A 16,887-nucleotide genomic window follows, 5' to 3' on the forward strand; every position below is an offset into this window, starting at 1 on the left:
AACTCCCCAAAATCTCCCTTTCCATAGGCAAACATGCCCATTCAATCAAAATAGTGTACAAATGTTTAACAACCAGCTCCGGAAAGGAAGGAGTGGGAGCATGTAGTGTGTACCATACACATTTTAAAATTTAAGCTTCATTATTAACATTTTTTCCATTAGTTTCTTAAGTCTAGACAAATAACAAAACATTAAAGTCCTGATTTGTAGCATTTACCAACTTCCAAGAAGTAAAATGTTCACACTGAAAATTTAACAATCAACTCTCACAAACCATTTTGACCTTCTCTAAGACAATCTTTCTTCAACTACAATCCTTTCAGTAAGGCCTTCCAGTAGGCCTTACCATCTGTCCAAGGACCTGCCACTGTACCCTGAGAAGAACCAAAGCTTTCCATCTATTCTGCTGTTGAATTCTCTTAAGTGTATTAACTTCTCTAATTACAAGCTGAAGTCTCTAAGAACAGGGCTTAATTCACTTCTCTGTTTTGTGCTTCCAGAATGTCACACGATGCTTTAGGTACAATAAATGCTTTTCCAGTCCATTCCTTAGAAATGCAAGACCAGAGAATATGCTCAGAGAATTGGCTCTAGAGGCTAAGATCTATCTAGAAGAACAGTGGCAGATTAGACTAAACTAAGAAAATCAACTTGAAGGTCAAGGAATTAAGAAGATGACCGCCCCCTTTTTTAAAGTCTACCTGATTTGTTCCTTCTGCACATACTCACAGCCCCAGCTTAATTCAGGCCCTCACCTGAACCAGCATAAAATATTATCTGCCTCCATTCTTTCCTCTTTCCAATTCCTCCCCCACAAATCATCTTTCTAATACACAGGGATGGCCTAGGGTATAGGCGTGCCTGTGCTGCCTCCCTCCTCACCAATGGATATCAAACTACTACATCCTCAGATCCAAACTCTTCAGTGTGACATTCAAGGCCATCAGCAAGCAATCCTCCCCTGGACCTATACAAACTGCCTTCCAGCTACTCCTGCTTCCATACTGCCTTCCAACCCACTCACTGCCCCACAAATTTCATTGTTGTTCAGTTATAACCAACTCTTTATATCCCTACTTGAAGCTTTCTTGGCAGAGATGCTGAAGTAGTTTGCCATTTCCCTCCCCAACTCATTTTTACAGATGAGGAACTGAGGCAAACAGGGATAAGTGACTTTGTCCAGCTTCACACGGCTTAAGTGGCTGAAGATGGATTTGAACTCATGAAGATGAGTCTTTGTGATTTGAAGCCCAGAACTCTCATCTGTGGTCCAATGCACTAACAGCCCAAATATGCTGGCCCTGCTAATCTGACTCAACTACTGACTCTGATGACTACTTTTCCATAAAACAAACAAAAAAACTGGAGCATTTGCTATTTCCTTCCCTAGGCTCCCTCCTTGCTGAATTCTTCTAGATCCCTAATAATAATAATTAAGAATAACAATAATAATTATTTCTATAGTTCTTTAAAGCTTGAGAAGCACTTAACATATATTGTCTCACTCAATTTACATAATAATCCTGGGAAAGAGATACTATTATCCCCCATTTTACAGATGAAGAAACTGAGGCACAGAGCAGTTAAATGACTTGTTCAGGTCTCATAACTAATAAGAGTCTGAGGCAAGATTTGAATCTAAGGTCTTCCTGACTTCAAATCCAATATTCTATCCACTGAATCATCTATATACTTAGTACTGCCCTATTAAATTGGAAATATAAAGACCAGGGATATCTTGGGAAGATGTACAACAGTAGAGGAGGCATCCAATAATTCTGAAAAGGTGAAGATATTAAATTGATTCTGTATCATTTAATAACTGATCCTATTCTGCATCATTGCACCATTTCATATGACTGCTCAAACCGCATTGTTATATCCTTGATCTGAGCTTAGGAATCCAGCTCTCCCTCCGAGTTACCTTAAAGTTAGTTTAAAAGAAAGGTTGTTATCTCTCATGCTGGTATCTCCTAGGACACTTCACGGATATGTTTGTTTAGTCCCATAAAATTACCATCCCCAAAAGATATGTCATCTGTCTTGTCTTTGTGATGTTAAGGAAGTTTTTATCTATATTCCAAGGAGACAGCAAATCTTTTCCTTCTGATTCCCAGCCAGGACTACTGAAAACAGATGGGTCCTATAAAACAATTAGTATTCCTTAATTGTTAAGAGAGAAGCATGATTAGCCTCATCTAAATGCCAGGCCCTCTTTCTCATTTAACCCACCGAAACCGTAATGGTACAACTTGTCACCTTTTCTCCAGGCCTACCAATACCCCTTCTTTGTTGTGTATTAGTAAAAAGGGTTCTTTCCTTCTCTGGGGTGATGGCAGGCTTTCCTGAGGTTACCAGATAGCCCCATTTTGTTAACAGTTACATACATCACTGAATAAAATGACCTTGCTCAGAGCCTATACCTCTGTCTATCTTTACTAAAATTAATCAAGGGGACAGCTAGATGATGGAATGGATGGAGCACCGGACCTGAAGCGGAGGACCCGAGTTCAAATGTGACCTCAGACACTTAATACTTACTAGCTACATTACCCTGGGCAAGTCACAAAACCTCAATTGTAAAATTTAAAAATTAAATTTAAATTTAAACAAAAATTTTAAATTAAAAAAGCTAATCAAGACAGAGGAGATACCTTGGGAAAGAGTGAGGAAAAACATTTTTGCCTGCAGCCTTCTATATGCCAATACATGGATCAGTGACTGGTAAGTGACATCCATGAACCAATTCCAACCCGCCAGCTTTAGCTTGGGCCTGGGTGATGGTGGGATTTAGCTCTCAGACCTGGATGCGAGTTTTGCTGATAATAAAGCCAATTTGACATCTTAATGCAAGGGGATCAATAGGACATTATATCTATTAAGTGGCATAGAAGGTCACATAGCTAATAAGTCTCAGGGATGGGACTTGAACCTGTAGCTTCTTAACTCACTTCACACTTCTTGCTCTGCTCCTGCTGTGCTATATGACTTTTGCCAAAATCCTATCTAAGTCTCAGTTTCCTCTTCTGCAAAATGAGAAGGTTGGACTAGATCAGTGGTATCAACCCCAAATGAAAAGGAGGCCCCCCTAAATTGTCCATAAGGATCCTTGTGGGCCATGTGTTGACTTAGAAAACTACATATTAACATTATCTACATTTTATTGTATTTTTTATTTATTTTGTTAAACATTTCCCAATTAAATTTTTATCTTATTTGGGCCTCACTCAGGAGTAAGCATCCATTGCAAAGCATGTTTGATACTATCTCTTGGAGGCAGCGGGTACAGTGGGTAGAGCACCAGCTCTGGAATCAGGAGGACCTGAGTTCAAATTTAGTCTCAGACACTTAATATTAACTGTGTGACTCTGGCCAAGTCACAACTCCAATTGCCTCCAAAATTAAAAAAAAAAAAGACACTACCTCCGGTATAGATGATCTCCAAGATACTTTCTAGCTATAAATCTATGATTTATACTTTAGGGGAATAAATTTTAAGAGAATTCAGAAAAAGGAAAAATATTACTCCTTGGCCTTAGATCCCAAAAGAAATCTATTTTAAGAAGATGGGAGGTTCAATGATGAAATCTTGACAAAGCAACTTTCTATTATCCCAAAGAGAAAAGAAAGAAGGAAACTTCTAAAAAAGGCTTTTTGAAAGCTTCTTAATGACTACATGGGGAGGTTATCTTAAGAGCTCAAATATTTAAAAAAAAAAAAAAAAAGGAAGCAAGGGCATATAACAGGACAAATACAGAAGTGCAGCAAAAATTTGTAGAAATTGTCAGAAATGCTAAAGAGTGAAAAAGAGATTCTTAACCTCAGTACCATGAGTCAGGTTAGGGAGGTCAATGAAGAGATTTCAAGAGGTCAGTGCTTGGATGGGGTGGGAAGGAGCCCCTTTCTTTTCATTAACCTCAAATTGGAATCTAGCATTTCCTTCAATTTTTCAAAAACATTATTCTGAAAAAAGAAATATAAGCTTTCCCAGGCTGCCAGAGGGGTCTGTGAGATACAAAATCTGTACCCCGAACTAGAGCAAGCTGAGGCCTTCGATGACTACTTGTGATAACAAAGGTTATTTAAAAAGCTATGTGAGGAGCAAGAACAGGGATGGGATGGAACCAGTGGATAGGCAGGTGATAAACAGATAACAGCCAGAAAGTAAAACTAATTAAATACCATTTGGTATGTTTTCTCTGTCAAGGAGAATGACCTTCAGTCTGGGAAATATAGAACAAATAGGTCTGAGAGGTGAAATAAACGTAAGGGGACACCCAGTTACTCTAAATGGGTTTGTTACCTGGACTGAAAAAAATTACACCCCAGAGTACTGAAAGATCTTGAAAATGTTAAGTGCTAAACAGTCGGCGGTTATCTTTCAAGAATAAATAGGAGGGTCCACAAGGCTGAAATGGATAGATAACGTACCTTTCCCCTCCCCCCCACCAAAGATAGGTTCTAGAGAACAGGCCATTGACCTTGAAAGTCAATCTGATAGAATTCTAGAATCAATTAGGTAGCCAGTGAGTGATGATAGGTCAGCACTGAGATGATGGTAAGCCAGGTTGGGCTCACTGAAAACAAATACTGCCAGATCCAATTCATTCCCTTTTTTTTTTTTTTTTTTTTTTTTTTTTTTTTTTTAACAGTTCATAGATTTTGATAGACCAGGAAGGAGACTATCTCCTTAGATCTTGTGAGTGAGTATTTCAGCAAAGCATCTGAGAAGGTCTGGACAGTTATCTTTGTGGATGAGGAAATACCCTAAAGGACAGTACAATTAGGTAGACTCAGCTAGTCAAACAACTGACCTCAAGAGTTAATTAGGAGATTGATGTTAGCCCCTCACAGGACAAGTCTTGTGGGATGCCATGAGATCTTCTGTCCTTAGCCTTGTCTTGATCAACATTTTTATTTTATTCATACACTTATCAAAATCGCTTCTGTCACTAGAAATACTTGAGTAGGGCCTGAATATCTCTTGTATCTCTTTTGTCTCTTCCTGTCTCTCTCCCTCTCCCCTTCCTCTGTCTGCGTGTTTCTCTCTCCCTTCCTCTTTCTGTTTCTCTCTGTGTCTGTCTCCTCCATCTTCCTCCTTTCTGTCTCTTCCTTTCATCTGTCTGTCTCCCTTCCTCTCTGTCTCTATGTGTTTCTGTCTCTCTGTCCTTCTTCCCTTTTCTCCCTCTGTCTCTGTCTCTCTTTTCCTCCCTCCCTGCCTTCTCTCTTCTGTTTCATTCTCTCTGTATTTGTCTCTGTCTTTCCATTTCTATCTCTTCCCCATCTTTCTGTCTCTTTCCCTCTCCCTGTTTCCTTCTGGCTCTCTCTCTCTCTCTCTCCATCTCTCTCCCTCTCTTCCCTTCCTCTCTCTGTTTCTGTTTCTCTTTATCTGTGTCTGTCTGACTGTCTCTTTCTCTCTCTCCCTCCCTGCCCCTCCTCTCCCCCTCTGACTGTCTCTGCTTGTTTGTCTTCAGTCTTTCTCTCTCCCTCCCTGCCTCCCTTCCTCTTTTTGTCTGTTTGTCTATATCTGTCTCTGACTCTCTACCTGTCTTTTTCCCCTCTCCCTCCCTTTCCTCTGTCTGTTTCTCTTACACACACACACACACACACACACACACACACACACACACACACACACCAGGAGATTTCTGCGCTGGTTGAGACACGGAGTTAGATAACTCTGAGACTCCTGGTCCAGTTCTCAGACTCTAAGATTTTGTGACACGTCCAACAACAGTTGTCCTTCATGAAGCCTTCCTTGTCAAGTCCAACCCAGCTAGACCGCCCTCTTCTCCAGACTCATTGCAGGTACCATTACAATAAACTACCAGTTTCCCAGCCAGCTCTCCCCCATTTTTGCAGGTGTGAGAGTCCCATTTCCTCCTCCCCACCTCAGCTAGCAGGGGCTTCTTCCAGGGCAGGGACAGTGCTTTACACTCCTCAGGGGGCTCCCAGGAAGGGTTCAGAAAGGGCTTGCAGACCAAATGACTGACAAGTAGCCTTGCAGTCATTAGGACCAGTGGGCTGCAGATAAGGAACAGATGGGTAAGGAAAGGATGCTTACCACAGAGCCTATGAAAGCTCTCCCGCACTCACCTACAATGAGGCCGACCTCACAGTGGGGGTCCTCATAGCCACAGGACATCATGGTCCCCACTGTGTCATTGACAATGGCCACCACGTTCAGCTCCACTCCCTGTGCACAAAAGGCCACCAGTTGCCAGGCAACCGTCATCATGACAACCAATGCTGGGCTTACAGCCTCTGGCAAAGAGGATCCTCCCCAGAAGTCGGGAGCAATATATCCTTTACCTTCAGTGAAAACTATGTCCCAACTAAGAGGACTTAAGGACTCCCAGGATGTTACATTATGCCCCTTTCCCTAAACCCACTTCTCAACCATCCCACGTGAAACCCTGAATCTTCCCCAGGAAATATTCGCTGCACCAGACTAAGCACTCCATTCTGCCAAGAGGAAATGTCTCCCCTAAGTGAGAGCCCACACACGTCTTTCCCAGATGAAGACTCCTGGGTCCCCCACTCAGATCCCCCGTCCCAAAGAGGTCCTACCTGTCTGCGTCTGATGGCAGCTCGAAGCAGGGACACGACATCCTGGCCCTCACAGTCTGATGCTTTAAAGCCCTTAGTCCAGTTCAAGAGGATGCCCTGCAAGTCAGGACGCAAGTGACAAGGGGGTTCAGGACAGATCATGGGTCAGATATATTAAAGATTACTTCCTTTTCCAGTCCCAAAACCTCCATGCAGACTCGCCTGTCTAAGGAAGGTCAGTGTCAGCACTCCTAAGACCACTTCCTCTCCTCCAAATTACGTTTACATCATCCTTCTCCTTCACAATAGAGTTAAAGGCCAACCCCCCAAATTTCATTAACTGAAAAGTTTCACAATATTTAGAAAAGATAACTTGGCCCTTTTAGAAGTCCAACCCAGATAATGCATTTCAGAATGAATGAATTAGGAACAAACTAGTATAAACACGGAGCTATTAACAGGCTTCCCAAAGATAGTTAAAAAGCATTAGAGGGAAATGGGGAAGGGGAAGAAAATCACGAGCTCACAGAATTTATAACTGGAAGGAACCTCAGAGAATATAAATCCAATCTCATTTTACATTTTACGGAATAGGAAACTGAGTCACACAGGTGGTCGACCATCCAAGAGACAGTATTTAGAGAATCTAAGTTTAAATGGGTTAGTGACAAAGTAGTAAGTAGGAGGCCCATAACCCCGGCCTCAGGGTATCACCAGGCAGTCCCCTTGCCACCCTCCACACCCCCAAATCTCTTCACCTGATCCAGGCCAAGCTGTTTGCAGGGGAAGGAGAAGGTGAAACTCAAGGGCAGAGTCTGCCCACTCAGATTATTCTCCTTCTGGAAGTCCACTATGCAGTCTACAATGTGGTCAAAGAGCTTCAAGGGTAAGAGCAGAAGGCAGGATTCAGAGATCTGAGCCACAGAGATTTTCCCTCCCCCTCCTCTCCCTGCCCAAGCCCCTCACCCGCACTAACCCCACACACACCCCCTGCCCAGCTCCAGCCTCCAACCGGGGGAAAGGAGTGCCCTTAACTAAGGGTAAATAAAGGTGACGGCCAGTACCTGCTGCCCAGTCCCCTGGGTCACACTCTCAGGAAGGGAGAAGACCCGGTTGATAATCTTGATTCCTTCCTCGCTCCTACTGCCCACTTTCACCCAGAGTACCCGGAAGTTAGTGCCCCCAAGGTCCAGAGCCAGAAAGTCTCCTCTTTCTGCAAAACAAATAAAGCCGCAGCCTCAGAAGCCCATGTTCTAGCCGGCGGGGGGGGGGGGGGGGTCGGGCCTTCAGCACAGGAGTCTAAAAGAAGCTCTGAACCCCCCAGTGGAAGTCTAGGACCCCCCCACCCCCACCCCCAAAGAAACGCTGACAAGCAGCCATGCCTGTGGGATGTCAGGGCCTGGGCGGGGAGGGACAGGAGGTCCCAGGGCCAGGTCTCCTCACCTGTGCCATCAGGCATAGCACAGACATAGGTGGGCAGCATGCGGATGGAGGAGCTCTCTCCCCGGAGCCCCCGCACCATGGACTCCCGCATTTGGGCCTGCACCGCCTTCAGCTGCTGGCTGTGGAGCCGGAAGGGCGCCAGGGTCTCCTCCAGCTGCCGCCGCTGTAGAGCCAAGCGAGAGGCCACAGCGGTCACCACAGCCACCCCCCGGCCCCCACCGTCCTCCGAGGGGACAAAGGTGACATCGGCGTCCGGAGCCAAGAGCCTCACGGTCTGCTGGAGGAGGGCGCTGAACCTGGCAAGGGGAGCAAGACGGCCTCAGCCTCCCCACCCAGGACTCATCCCTCCCAGGTCAGCCTCCCCACCCAGGGCTCCAGGGGGAAACCTCCTCAATCTGAGCCTCTCATGGGAAAGCCAAGGACACTGGACTTGTCCAAGACAAGGCAGTCAGGAAGGGCCTGGGAGGGAAAGCTTCTGTCCTAGCCCTTACCGTGTGCCTTGTGCTAAACGCTTCTACAAATGTTATCTCCTTTGATCCTTACAACCACCTTTGGAAATGGACTGCTTTTGTTGTTACCATTTTGTAGATGGGGAAACTGAGGCAAATGGTGGCTTAAGTGTCTTACCTTGCATCATACAGCTGAATTTGAACCCAGTTTCAGTACTCTATCGCTATCAGCTGCCTTTACATTCAATGCTGTGTCTACTCCATTGGGCAGCCTCATGGGTTAACTGAGGAGAAAATGGGCCTTAGCAGTGCCCACTTTGCTGTACCCTTGGCACAGAATGTCCCTGCCTTCCCTATTTAAATGCAATGGACAGAGAGCTGGAGTGGAGTCTGGAAGACTCGAGTTCAAATTTAACCTCCAACAATGCTGTTTGAGCCTAAACAAGTCACTTAACTTCTGTCTGCCTCAGTTTCTTCCACTGTAAAATGGGGATAGGGCCTACCTCCTAGGGTTATTGTGAGTGTTAAATTAAGTCATATTTGGTTTTTTTGTTTGTTAGTTTTCTTCACATTTTTATTCTCCGTTGCCTTTTTTCTTTTTAAAGCTTTTTGTTTTCAAAACATATGCAAAGTTTTCAACATTCACCCTTGCAAAATCTTGTGTTCCAAATTTTTTCTCTCCCTTCCCCTCGCCCCCTCCCCTAGACAGCAAGTAATCCAATATATGAAAAACATGTGCAATTCTTTTATATATATTTTCACAATAATCTTGTTGCACAAGAAAAATCAGATCAAAAAGGGAAAAATGAGAAAAAAGCAAAATGCAGGTAAACAACAAAAAAGGTAAAAATACTATGTTGTGATCTACACTCAGTTCCCACAGTCCTCTCTATGGATGCAGATGGCTCTCTCCATCACAAGACCATTGGGACTGGCCTGAATCACATTGAGGTCATATTTGTAAAACACTTAGGGACTTCCTTCCCTCCTACTTGCATCCCCTGACCACAAGGTCCCTAATTGTTCTTTGGGCTTCTTGATCTTTCTACATCATTGGGCACTGCTGACCATCATCTGCTCCTGGATACACTCCACTGAGCTTTTGTGACCCTCTTCTCCTCTGATTCTCCTCCCACTTCTCCGACTGCTCCTTCTCAGTTTCCTTGGAATGCATTATCCACATAAGGCCCCCAAACTGAATGTCCCCAAGATCCTTGGCCTTGTCCATCTCTTATTCTTCACTTTCACTTGGTGACCTCATCAGCTCCCATCTCTATGTCCATGAGTCCCAAATCTATACATCCATCCCTATAGTCTCTCTCCTGAGTTCATCCAGCATCACCATGGCATTTCTCACCAGGAATCTTTTTTTTTCAGTTAACAATCATCTATTTTCTTCTCTCCCCACTCTTTCCTATCTCTTTATACCTCCCTAGGAGAAACAACAACAACCAAAAAAAACCCTTGTAACACATATTCAGAGTCAGGCAAAGCAAATTCCCACACTGGCCATGTACAAGAATATATGTCTCATCCTTCATATCGAGACCATCACTTCTGTCAGAGGGTTCCATGAGAAACAATATAGCAAAAAGGGAACTCATTACTTTCCCTAAAACCTATGCTTCTTCCTATCTGCTTTATTTCCATCACGCTTATCAACCTGAGGCATCCTCAGCCGTTCCCTCTTCCCCACTGCAAGATCCATCCAGTCAATGGTCAAGGGTTATGAATCCTACCTCTACAGCATCTGTTAACACCAGCCACCCAGCCTGTGACACAGACACAGGCCTTTATCACGTCCGTGCAATGGCCTCCTAACTGGTCTCCCTGCCTCCACTCAACCATCCCCATCCAGCTTCCCATGTGTTGCTCCTAAAGGAGGCTCTCTGCATCCCCTGTCCCCATGCCTCCAGGGGCAGCCTCCTCTGACATTCAAAGCCCTTCACAATTTGGCTCTGGCTTGCTTTTCCAGCTTACTGTGCATTACCCTGCCCCCCACCACCTCCATTCCAGCCGAGCAGGCCTATTAGCCATTCCTGGTACCCAGCATCCTCTCTCCCATCTCCATCCCTGTCCCCCTGCAGCAATGGTCCCCATTCTCACTTTCACCTCCCAGAAACCCCAGCTCCTTCCCAATCTCAGCGCAAGTGACCACCTGCATCAAGGCTTGTCTGGCTTCCTCCACCTCTAGGGCCTTTGCCCCTCCCCAGTTCCTGGGCAGTAACTTTGTATGGTTTTTGCATTTACTTGTACTTGTACCCATTGTTTCCTCTGATGGAATATAAGCTCCTCGAGGGCATGGCCTGGCACAGAATTGGTACTTAATCAACAATTCTTGATACATTCCTTCTTTGTGTAGCTGGGACAATTAAATGCCTGAATTTTTCTCTCCCTTCCCCCCACCTGTTTCCCTAGACAGCAAGTGATCCAATATATGAAGTGGGAAGACTGCGTGAGGAAAGGGATCTTAGTAGGGGTAGAGCAACTGGGAACAGAGCCTCCCCTACCACATAATAGCTCCTGCCTCCACTGCTGTCACTTCAGTCATTTTTCAATCACAGCTGACTCTCTGTGACCCCCTTTGGAGTTTTCTTGGCAGAGATACTGGAGGGGTTTGTTATTCTCTTCTCTGGTTCATTTTACAAATGGGGAAACTGAGGCAAGCGGGGTGAAGGGACTTGCTCAGGGTCACACAGCTGGGAAGGGTCTGAGGCTGGATTTGAATGAGGAGCTCTCGGGACTCTAGGCCAGGCCCTCTATCCATTGCACCACCTAGTTGTCCTACTTGGTCCTACTACAGAACTATCACTACATTCTCGCCATCAGGCTGGGGGAGCTGAAATATATCACCCCCCCACACCAAATCAAAGCTTCAGTCAGAACTCAGGGCTGGGAACTGAGGAACGGAGGCAGCTGCCCTGGGTTCGATAACCGGCCCTGCTTCTGATCCGCTATGCAGTCTAAAATGTCTAAAATGGGAGGGTGGGACCAGTCACCTCTGAGGGCCCTCCCAACTCTGGGGCCCTGGGCTCCAGGACCCGTACCTCCCCCAGCCACGTACCGGGGGTGCTGCTTGTAAAGGCGGCCCCCTGTAGCCACAGAGACGCCCAGTGGGGATCTCTCCGGGTTGCTCCTCACTCGGGCAAGGACGGCTGTCAGGGCAGCTGCACAGAGGCGGGCAGCCCGGGAAGACACCGCTCCACACACCCGCTGCACCTGCGCACAATCCTGAGCGCTGGGGGTCAGGCCCAGCTCCTGCAGCATTGCTTGGGCCCGAGCCCTGCCGTGAGAAGGGCTAAAGAGGGAGGGGGTGTCCGGGTCGGGTCTGAGTGCCCAGGGGTCTGCCAGGAGGGCGGGTGCTGCTGGGGGGCCCGTGGTCATTGCTCCTTAACCCCCATGTCCCCCATGATGGGCACATGCCCCTTTAGGCCAGGGACTCCCACCAGCCCTCCCTCCCCTGGCTGATTGACCCAAATCTGCCTCCTCCACAAATCAGGGACTCCCAGCGTTCCCCACTCACTCCTCTATCTCCATCACATGCTGCACGTGCACAGACCCATGGGTTAGCAGGGCAGGGGAGGTGACACCCCCAAAAAGGGCCCCCTGGCCAGCCAGGTGTATCAGCACCAAGCGAACGAGCTCTCCCAGGTACAGACCCCCAACCATCTTCTCAAACCTGGGGGCCAGAGCAGAAAGGGAGCCCCTGGCATTAGAGCCTTGTCTCCAAGGCAGGAAGCGGAACAGGTACCTGGACCCGACTCCTGGAGGGGGATGGGGTGGGAGGCCATAGCTCCAGCTCCAGGAGAACCGGCACCTCCTTCAGAAAGGCGCCCAGGTGTCAGGGAGAGGCAGACAGATCAGGACATGGGAAACCAAGCGTCCCACTCCTCCCCAACCCCGGCATCCCCTCAGCATCACCTTTGTGTCCCGGGGTGCAAGGATTCCTGGTCCAGCTGGAGGTCAAAGGGCGTCTGCACAGGCTCCAGAGCCCCACCATCTCCAAAGGAGCCCCACTGGACGTTCACACAGATGCGGCCCCGGTCCTCCTTCAGTTCTGCTACGTGCCGGACCTCCTCCATGTAGCAGGCGTTGGTACCCGTGTCTGTAGCCGGAGGAGACTGGTCAAAGGCTCTGCAGGGAAGTGGGCAGGGAGCCACCCCCCGGGCCTGCAAAAGCTCCTCACCTACAACTAGTCCGACTTCACACGCCTGGGGCGAAGGGTCACAGCTCATCATGGCTCCCACCGTGTCGTTCACTACAGCAACCACCTCGATGTTATAGGCCTGAGGGAGGAGAGCATGCTGGGAGCTGGCAGGGGATGGGCCTCTGCCCATCCGAGCCACTGCTGGGCCCTTGGGGCTCCCTCCTGACTGGAACCTAAATTCGATGCACATCCTTGGAACCACTGAAATTAATACATCTTTCACTCAACGTTTACTTAGCACCTACTGTTTGTTGAGCACGAGGTAAAGTCCTAGGAGAGACACAAAGTTTGGATATGACTGAGTCTGGAAGGGGGTATCACAGAATCTGAATTGGAAACTAGTTCAACTCATACCTGAACAGGTGTCCCCTCTCAGCAACACTGCTCTTGAGAAGAAGCCTGGGAAGTTGCAAGAATGGGAAACCTGCTCAGTTCCAAGTTAACCCACTCCACTTTGGAAGAGTTCTAATCATCAGAAAGTTTCTCCTGACCCCAAACCAAATCTCAGCTCCACAACTTCTGCCCAGCGCTGCTGGTTCCGCCTTTGGACCGACATAAATCCAGATGACACCATACATCGATCCAAATCCACGAGCGAAGAACTGACCAAGTTGTTCCTGATCAGAGGACTGAGGAGGGCTTCCTGGAAGGTTTCCTAGTTTTTAAATTGTGCTTTAAAGAATGACTTCCACAGAAATGTTTTGTACGACTGCACAGGTATCATCTCTGTCAAATTGCTTGCCTTTTCAATGTGGGGGGAGGGAGTAAGGTGACCTTAAATAACTATTCTGGGTCCAGTTCAACCTCAGTAAATAAAGGTGGATGAGATGATCTTTAAGGTCCCTTTTATATGTATGTACACGAATGTTTGTGGCAGCCCTTTTTGTAGTGGCTAGAAACTGGAAACTGAATGGATGTCCATCAGTTGGAGAATGGCTGAATAAATTGTGGTATATAATATGAATATTACTGTTCTTAAGAAATGACCAACAGGATGATTCAGAAAGGCCTGGAGAGACTTCAGAACTGATGCTGAGGAAATGAGCAGGACCAGGAGATCATTATATACTTCAACAACAATACTAGATGATGACCAGTTCTGATGGATCAGTCATCCTCAGCAAAGATCAACCAAATCATTTCTAATGGAGCAGTAATGAACTGAACTAGCTATACCCAGAAAAAGAACTCTGGAGATGACTAAAACCATTACATTGAATTTCCAATCCCTATATTTGCACACCTGCATCTTTATTCCTTACAAGCTAATTGTACAATAATTCAGAGTCTGATTCTTTTGTACAGCAAAATAATTTTTATATTAATATTATTGTGTATCTAATTTATATTTTAATATATTTAACATCTACTGGTCATCCTGCCATTTAGGGGAAGGGGTGGGGGTAAGAGGTGAAAAATTGGAACAAGAGGTTTGGCAATTGTTAATGCTGTAAAGTTACCCATATATATATCATGTAAATAAAAGGCTATTAAATTAAAAAAAAAAGGTCCCTTTTATAAGGAGAGAAATAATTTGGAACTCAAAATTTGAAAAAAATGCTAATCATTATATAATTCATAATAACATCATTATATCATCAATTGTAATGGATTTGGCTCTTTTCAACAGTGAGGTGATTCATGTCAGCCATCTACACCCACAGAGAGGACAGTGGGAACTGAGGGTGAATCATAACCTAGCATTTTCATTCTTTTTGTTGTTGTTTGCTTGCATTTTGTTTTCTTTCTCATTTTTTTCTTTTTTGATCTGATTTTTCTTGTGCAACATGATAATTGTGGAAATACATGTAGAAGAATTGCACATGTTTAACATATATTGGATTACTTGTCATCTAGAAGAGGGGAAAATTTTGGAACATAAAGTTTTGCAAGGATGAATGTTGAAAATTATCTATGCTTATGTTTTGAAAATAAATAATACATAATACATAATAAAATAAAAATATAATAAAAAATAATAAAATAAATTATATAAAAAGTGCAAAAAAGAAAGCTAAAATTGTTTTTACACATAATTTGAGGAAAACCACATATTAACTTTAGAAGGAAATAATTTGAGGAAAACCACATATTAACTTTTCCTTTGACAAGGAAAAAAAAGACATACAACCATAGAGAGACATAGTTGGGGAAACAAATGGTCAATTTTCTGGTCAATGACCAGAAAAGACAGTTTGGGGAAAAGAGAAATAGAAGATATACACAGAGATGGAATGGCAAGAGGTTGGGGAGGACCTTGAATCTGAGACAAAAAAGTGTGACTATTCCTGCTTCATGTGGAGTATTGAAATCTATCTTCAAATCCTGACTATGAAGTCTATAATTCATGTGACCTTGAGTATCTTCTCTGGGTTCAGTTCCTCCTCTGTAGATAAAGGAAGTGAATGAGATGATCTCTAAGTTCCTTCCAGTAAATGACCCTGTCCATACCTAACAATTCAGACAACAGTCTATTGACATTTATTATGGGCCTATTATGTACCAGGAATTATTCTAGATGTGGAGATTAAAAAAAAAAAAAAGCTTTTATTGGAGGTAAAACAATTTCACACAGAAAAGTACCTGAAATATTTACAAAGTAAGCAAAAAAACAGTTAGGGGTGGGTGGGGATGTGCAATAAGGGGAATTGAGATAAATTTCAAGTAGCATTTGAACTTACTTTGGAAGGACTCTAGGGATTCTCTGGGGGTGAAGGTAAGGCAGGAGTATAACCCAGGCATGGGCAACAGCTTGTACAAAGGCACGGATGGAGATGGGAGATGAATGTTCTATTCAGGCAATAGCACATAAGCTAATTTGACTAGAATGTTAAGTGGGTGAAGGAGTATAATGCCCAATATGCCTGGAAATAAAGACAGATCGGCATCAAATTGTAAAAGGTTGGAATGAGGGCAATTTTATCTTTGTATTTCCAACATCTAGCTCACAGAGCCAGGCAAATAAAAGGTGTTTAATTAATGCTTACTAATTGATTACCTTAAAAAACCAAAGATTATTCTGACAGGAGTAGGAAGATTGCATTGGAGAAGGAAATTGGAGGCATGGAGCTCATTAAACAAGTAGGGGCTGAAACAAAAGGATAGCTACATGAAGCCAGTTCTGAGAGGAGCCAGGTATAAATCCCTCGGCCTCCATGACACCGTGCTTATCTTGGGACTGGCCATCCCTAGCTGACTAGTCTCCTCAGCTGGATTAACATCCATGCCTTCCTCATTAAGCCTGGGTCCCCCAAGGCTCTATCCTAAGCCCTCCTGGTGATCTCATCAGCTCCCATGGATTGACTTACTCTCTCTACACAGATTTCTCTCAAATCTATATATCCACTTGTAAAATCTCTCCTGAACTCCAGTCTGGCTTTGCCAGCTGCTTGCTGGATTCAAAGTCAATCTATTCAAACCAAACTCATTATATTTGCTCAAAACCCATCCCTTCTCCATAATCCCCCTAATTCTGATGAGGGAAGCAACCTTCTTCCAGATATCCAGTTTCACAATCTCAGAATCATCCTCTGTTCTTCCCTCTCCCTCAGCCACTTATCAGTTAACTGGGTGACCCTGAGCAAGCCACTTAACTGCTATCTGCCTCAATTTCCTTAACTGTAAAATGGGTATAAAACGGGCTGTCATCTGCCAAGCCTCATTCATGGCTCCTATCTCCACAGCATCTCTCACATTCATCCCCTTCTCTCCCCTCACACTGGAGAGGTGCCATAGTCAACACCTGTGGCATTCCGTTTCAGAACAGCTTTTGTTTCAGGATGCTTTTCCCAATATCAAACCTAAATGTTGTCTCTTTGCAATTCTCATCCACTGTTCCTAGTCCTGTACTCTGGAAGGAAACTTACTTTCCCCCAAACCCACAGCTAATCAGTTGCCAAGTCTTGTCATTTCCCCCCTCTTCTCCATATCCCTCATCTTCACTCACACAGCATCTCTGTAGTTCTGACCCTTATCACTTTTCACCTGTGCTATTTCCAGACACCCTCCTAATTGGTCTCCCTGCTTCCAGTTTCTCCCTTCTCCCCTCCATCCTCCATATAACTGGCAAATTAATATTCTTAAGATGCAGGTCTGGCCAAATTACTACCTGTTCAACAACTTTCTTCCTGTGGTTCCCTGTGGCTTCTAAGGATAGAATACGGAAACCTCGGTCTGCATTTAAAGTTCTTTGAATCTGGCTCAGACATACTTTTCAAGCATTATTTCATAATAATAATT

At 45.0% G+C, this 16,887-nt stretch overlaps 1 protein-coding gene across 1 annotated transcript in view; it reads right to left on the reverse strand.

The window, feature by feature from the left end:
- The window catches only part of HK3 (hexokinase 3), a 48,618-nt gene that overhangs the window by 16,682 nt on the left and 15,049 nt on the right, over positions 1-16,887 (reverse strand). The window contains exons 7-15 of the mRNA XM_031953734.1: positions 12,628-12,727; positions 12,363-12,546; positions 11,965-12,120; positions 11,506-11,739; positions 7,993-8,288; positions 7,614-7,762; positions 7,308-7,427; positions 6,571-6,666; positions 6,097-6,196 (exon numbers count right to left, since the gene is read on the reverse strand). Of these exons, the coding sequence (XP_031809594.1) occupies positions 6,097-6,196; positions 6,571-6,666; positions 7,308-7,427; positions 7,614-7,762; positions 7,993-8,288; positions 11,506-11,739; positions 11,965-12,120; positions 12,363-12,546; positions 12,628-12,727 (1,435 nt within the window). The remainder of the gene's footprint in view (positions 1-6,096; positions 6,197-6,570; positions 6,667-7,307; positions 7,428-7,613; positions 7,763-7,992; positions 8,289-11,505; positions 11,740-11,964; positions 12,121-12,362; positions 12,547-12,627; positions 12,728-16,887) is intronic.

Source organism: Sarcophilus harrisii, chromosome 2 (genome assembly GCF_902635505.1).
Source record: "Sarcophilus harrisii chromosome 2, mSarHar1.11, whole genome shotgun sequence".
NCBI classification, from domain to species: domain Eukaryota; kingdom Metazoa; phylum Chordata; class Mammalia; order Dasyuromorphia; family Dasyuridae; genus Sarcophilus; species Sarcophilus harrisii.